Genomic DNA, 6,000 nt, shown 5'->3' with positions numbered 1-6,000 from the left:
ACCGTGCTGCCCCATATGGGTGATGTGATGTGATATGATGAAAGGTGTACTGCTGGTGGGTTGAGGAAGTCAGTGAACAAGTGTGGGCTTGGATTAGCATAGATGTTCCATAGTAGATTACCTTTTGCAAACACACAACTGATTTGGGGGACAGGAGGCAGTGTCAGCCAGGGGAGGTGAATTGGTCAAAGAGTGATGGTGACGATAATTGGTTGAATGGAGTATAGGAGTGATTCAATTGAATGGTACCTCACCTCTCCAATAACTAAGTCACTCCTACATTGTCACAAAGGACCTCACATCCACCATTCAAAATGTTTTCAAGTCCACACCTTTATTAAGGAATGTTAAAACCAACTGTAATGCAAAGAAAACTAACACCATCATATGGTGCTGGAAGATTCAAAGATTTGATATTCTTCATTCTTTGTTCCAAATCTTGAATAATTAAGAATCGAATATCACCTAATGCCCATTTCTTCTACATTGTTACTTATTCTGATGCAGCTACAATGAAACTCCCCAGTGATCACAGCTCTGAGCTTCCACTAAGGTTCCACAGAAGGCACTTCAGATGGCCGTGGTTTGTGGTCTCCATAGTCCATGGAATACGATCCATTGCTGAATGATAGTCCACAGGGTGCTGCAACCTCAAGAGCAGAACTCAACTGAGCCTTGTTCTCCATGGAGTGAACCAATAATTAAGAGAGTGGAATTAAGAATCTACTGATGACCATGAAACCATTGTCAATTGTCGGGAAAAACCCATCTGGTTCACTGTTGTCCTTTAGGGAAGGAAATCTGCTGTCTTTACCTGGTCTGATCTACATGCGACTCCAGATCCACAGCAATGTGGTTGACTCTCAACTGCTCCCTAAAATGGCCTAGCTGAGTTGTACAGGGGCAACTAGAAATGGGCAATAAATTCTTGCCAGTCAGTAATGCTCATGACCCATGAATGAATAAAGAAAAACAAAGTTCTGCCAGTTCATCCCAAGGAATCTGATATTTGGCCTTGTGTCAAATTAAGTTCCCCTGCTCTTCACAGTTGCCACTCCTGTCAGGATTGGAAGATTCTGGCCGGGGTTTCAGTTGTAGGGGGACAATCGAGAGGAAGTTGCAGAGTCAGCTCTGTCTGTGCCCCAGGGAGATGGATCAATTCCAAAGAAGTGGCGTTTTTCTGGGGTCGATGAAATGAGTGGAGGATGGTGGTCAAGAAGCTAGCAGTTGACAGTTTCAGCAGTCTACAGTTAAATTCAAAATGTTGAATACAAATGAGGTATGCAGCTTCAATATAGTACTTAATGGGTGGAATTTTATTGGTTCGCCTCACCCTCAATAGGCAGAGCGAACTAGTAAAATTGTGTGAGAGTCGAGAAAGCAGGATCGACATCGGCTGGAAATGGGTGATTGGCCGAGTAATTTATTCAAACATATTTTAATGAGGATTCACATGGCATTAGTGAGCCCAGCGCTGAATCATCCGAGCTCAGTTGCATTTATAACCTCGTCGGGGAGGTTCTCTCTGGCAAGGAAATCACCTGCTCCCCATGAACAGGGAACAGCCGCGTTGGCTTCACCGATAGATCTGAAGAACATTGAGGTCCCCCAGGGAGGCTGATGGCAGGGAGGGGGGCCTTGGACAGTGCCAGCCAGGCACTACCAGTCTGGCATCTTGGCACTGCCCAACGGGGGGGGGGGGTCTATGGAGGCAGGGCCTATGGTGGTGGGGCCTGAAGGGGCGGCCCGATTGGGGAGGAAGGGGGGCCGCGGCCCACTCTGCCTGCAGTCGGATCAAGGGGGCCTGCTCTGCATCGCAATCATTGCTGGGGGTGGGGAGCAACCTAGCTGGTCGGTGGAGGCTGCATTTTGGGTGGTGTGTGGCTCATGATCAGTCACAAGCCCCTGCAATTGTGGCGAGGGGGAGCAGGGAAGTTTGTTCAGGCTGCCTGCAACAGCAGCGGCCTGACAGCTCTCACTCTGTCAGACCTCTGCTGCTGCTGTGCATGTGCAAAATCAGAGGTCTGCATCAGTGCAATAGCTCCCTCTGCAGTTGCTATTGCGCATGTGAAGGCACAGGCACAGAGGTCTGTGCATGCGCAATAGCTTCCTCTGCAGACTGGCCTGCAGAATGGTCTAGACCATTTTTCCATGCATTATGTGCACAAAATTGGACGTGAAAACTCGCCCAAAAAATGGATCTGCAACTCTCCCATTTTCATACTAGCTGGACACTTACAAACATACTCGTAAAATTCCACCCAATATGTCAACCTGCCTCCTTGAGGGTTAGTTGTCTATCCACATCTCACCTCCATTAAAAGCAGATATGGGCAGGTTACAGTTGAGATTGAGGCTGGAATTCTCTGACCTCTCCCACGCCTGGGATTCTCCAGTCCCGCTGTAGTGAACGGAGATTTGGCTGAGCTCCAGATTCTCCATTCTTGCTGGCAGTGGTGGTGAGCAAACAAGATTGGAGAATCCCTTCGTTTTTTTTGCTTAAACATTTTAAACACTCACCTTACAATTTTCAGGAGTTAAAATTTCCCCCTTACAGAGATAATATACACTCCTGTATAGTCCTTTCAAACTTCATCAAAAATAATTAACTATCAGTGAAGGTTCTTCAAGTGCATCTGTGCTTTTTCTCAGATTTACTAAAATAAAATGCTTGAAATAATTTACAAAAGCTTGAATTCATTAGTCTCCTAATTCATTCATTTCTTCCAAAGATGGACATAGATGAATAAAACTGCTTCTAAAAAGATGAACTGCGTTTGCTGATGCCACAAGGGCTGAGGACACACTCCCCACAGCCTTGCAGTGTCATCACCGCTGACAGTGACGTCCCAGGCACAACTGGACGTGCCTGGACAACTGCGGACAGAGTGGGAGCTGATTTCATTTCCCTGGTCAGCAGTAGGAGATACAGTAAAAGAGATCCTCTTTTTGTGTACAAATAATGGAAGACACGCTGAACAATAAAGGTGCAATATTTACTCTTTGGGGTCTTTAATTCAAAATATTTGATAGAATGCATTTTCAGAATTGAAAAAAAATCTGTGTAAGCACATATACTACAACCAAGTACAGTATCTGAGGTAGTAAAGATACATAATGGCAGACAGCATTGTTTGAAAGACCGATATCATAAAATGTTTAAAAGTTACAAGTACAAAAGGCAATTTAACCATGATAACAAAATAACATAAATAATTTTCAACAGATCTGTGGTCTGTAAGCAATATAGTTTTTTATAGGAACAAACATCACCTTAATGCCATGTTTCACATACCAAAACATGGAATGTATATGTGCTAGCTTATTTTCCAAAGTAGTGCTTTATAATCTAAGTTATATGGTCCACTTGTGCATACACTACGCTAACTTTGCCGAGAATTTCTTTGAATTACATTACAAATGCTGGTGTGAAGAATTTTACCATATTGGCCAAGAACTTGGGCTAGTGTTGATAACTGCTGTGAAGTGAGTGTCACAAAGTGAACATGCACCTGTACGTAACGCCTGAGCTCACTGGAAATTCAGGCTTTACCTGCAGATGCCAACAGACTGTCCAATTCAGCTCACAGGCTGAGGCTTCAAGAAATACAGCCAGTTTCAACACTAAACCAACTACCAGCTAGGTCTTGAGGAAGGGGAAGCAAACCAGCAGGAGGGGACAGGGGAGTGGGCACACCTGTCTTGGCAATAGCCCACGGTACCTTTACAGTGACAGGAAGAGTACTCATATTCGACCTGGTTCCGCAGACATGAAACTAATAATAAGTTGACATACCTTTGGGGCATGGCAGGGGCAGGGGGGGTGGCGGTCTCCAATGGTCCCTTTTAGGACCATTTGTTCGGTCACTGAACAGCCTGATCAACTGAACAGAACATGCGAGGATCTAGTTCTGCTCAGCTGATGACAAAGATTGGAGTTCTACATTGGCTTATTCCAGGTGCCCAACATCTGTTTCAGATGCACAACCTGGAGCATTGGAAGTTGCTGGCTTCCACTCTGGGGGCTGGCGTGCTCCTGGGAAAGATTGGCTACAAGAGAGGGTGCCACAAAATTTGTCTCCCCGATGCTCTCCTCTCATCCAAAAATGGGCATGATAAGTTCTAATTTTTCCCCATTGTCTCTACAAACTTTTCATTGCTACCAGTAATACATTATTATATTTGACTTACATCCTGGCCTGCAGGAGTAACTGCCAGGTTTATAAAGCATTAGTTTAGTCCTATCTAATCTTGGTTTTCAGTTCGAATTTTGTATCTTTTTGTTGTGTCATTGAGTTAGCAGCATTCTGTCGGAAAACAGTAATCATAGAAGTGTAAATTTACTAATTATAATTAAAAATGGGGCACTTGAATGTAATAAGTTTATTATTAGCTGATTAGGTACATCTGATCTTTGTTTCTGATGTTCAGCAATAGGTTTTTTTCAATATATGGTACAGAAATGTTTGGTTTGCAATGGATTAAAATGTTTCTGCCAATATCACAACTCAGCAAAAAGTACAGCAAATAGTTGAAACACTTTCCTTTGCTTCTTCCAAGTCTTCTACTAACTTTTCTGGATTATTTTCTGGCTGGAATCAAATGACTGCAAATATTCTGAATGCTTTAGCTCCAGGTGGATTTTTAAGGCTAAAAGAGAGAGAAAAACGTTAGTTAAATGTTAATACATATTCTTTTTCAATAGCTGTTCCCAAAGGACTAACACTTGATTAACAGTCTAATTTTATAGTTTGTCTATTTTTCTGAAAGTTTAATACTTAAGAAAACAGAAAAAATATTCGCTGTTTGCATCAAATTGCAAATGGATCCTGAAATATTGTAAAAATAAAAATGCTCAACTATTCTGGTGTAACGTCATCGACCTGAAACATTTCTCTCCACAGATGTAGCTTGATCTGCTGAGCATTTCCAGCATTTTGTTTATTTCAGATTTCCAGTATCCACAGTATTTTACTCCTGTGTTCAGAAAATGTTGTAGATCTGGTGTATTGTAAGGAGGATAATCACATGTCTTAAGTTAACTATAGGCCAGTTAACTTAACATCTGTAGTAGGGAAAATGCTTGAATCTATCATCAAGGAAGAAATAGCGAGACATCTGGATGTAAATTGTCCCATTGGGAAGACGCAGCATGGGTTCATGAAGGGCAGGTCATGTTTAACTAATTTGGTTGAATTCTTTGAGAACATTACATGTGCAGTGGACAATAGGGAACCTGTGGATGTGGTGTATCTGGATTTCCAGAAGGCATTTGACAAGGTGCCGCACCAAAGACTGCTGCGTAAGAAAGGTGCACAGTGTTACGGGTAATGTATTAGCATGGATAGAGGGTTGGTTAACTAACAGAAAGCAAAGAGTGGGGGTAAATGGGTGTTTTTCCGGTTAGCTATCAGTGACTAGTGGTGTACCTCAAGGATCAGTGTTGGGACCGTAATTGTTTACGATTTACATAGATGATTTGGAGTTGGGGACCAAGTGTAGTATGTCAAAAGTTGAAAGGGTTGGCTTATGAGGAGAGACTGAGCAGACTGGGGCTATACTCATTGGAATTCAGAAGAATGAGGGGAGATCTTATAGAAACATATAAGATTATGAAGGGAATAGATAAGATAGAAGCAAGGAAGTTGTTTCCACTGGCGGGTGAAACTAGAACTAGGAGGTATAGCCTCAAAATAAGGGGAAGCAGATTTAGGACTGAGTTGAGGAGGAACTTCTTCACACAAAGGGTTGTGAATCTGTGGAATTCCCTGCCCAGTGAAGCAGTTGAGGCTAGCTCATTGAATGTTTTTAAAGCAAGGATAGATAAATTTTTGAACAGTAAAGGAATTAAGGGTTATGGTGAGCGGGCGGGTAAGTGGAGCTTAGTCCACAAAAAAATCAGCCATGATCTTATTGAATGGCGGAGCAGTCTCGAGGGACCAGATGGCCTACTCCTGCTCCTAGTTCTTATGTTATATTATGAACATAACTATAGGGTTC

The 6,000-nt window shown here is 42.8% G+C and overlaps 1 protein-coding gene across 2 annotated transcripts in view; it reads right to left on the bottom strand.

The window, feature by feature from the left end:
* Window positions 1-2,983: 2,983 nt before the first annotated feature.
* The window catches only part of LOC144496128 (cysteine-rich secretory protein LCCL domain-containing 1-like), a 54,565-nt gene continuing 51,548 nt past the window's right edge, over window positions 2,984-6,000 (bottom strand). For both annotated transcript variants that reach the window (XM_078217112.1, XM_078217110.1), the window contains exon 15: window positions 2,984-4,650. In XM_078217112.1, the coding sequence (XP_078073238.1) occupies window positions 4,599-4,650 (52 nt within the window). In that variant the 3' untranslated portion in view covers window positions 2,984-4,598. The remainder of the gene's footprint in view (window positions 4,651-6,000) is intronic.

The sequence above is a fragment of the Mustelus asterias genome, chromosome 7 (assembly GCF_964213995.1).
Source record: "Mustelus asterias chromosome 7, sMusAst1.hap1.1, whole genome shotgun sequence".
NCBI lineage: Eukaryota > Metazoa > Chordata > Chondrichthyes > Carcharhiniformes > Triakidae > Mustelus > Mustelus asterias.
Note: the sequence above shows the minus strand (reverse complement) of the source record. Positions and strands in the feature narration are given on the sequence as shown.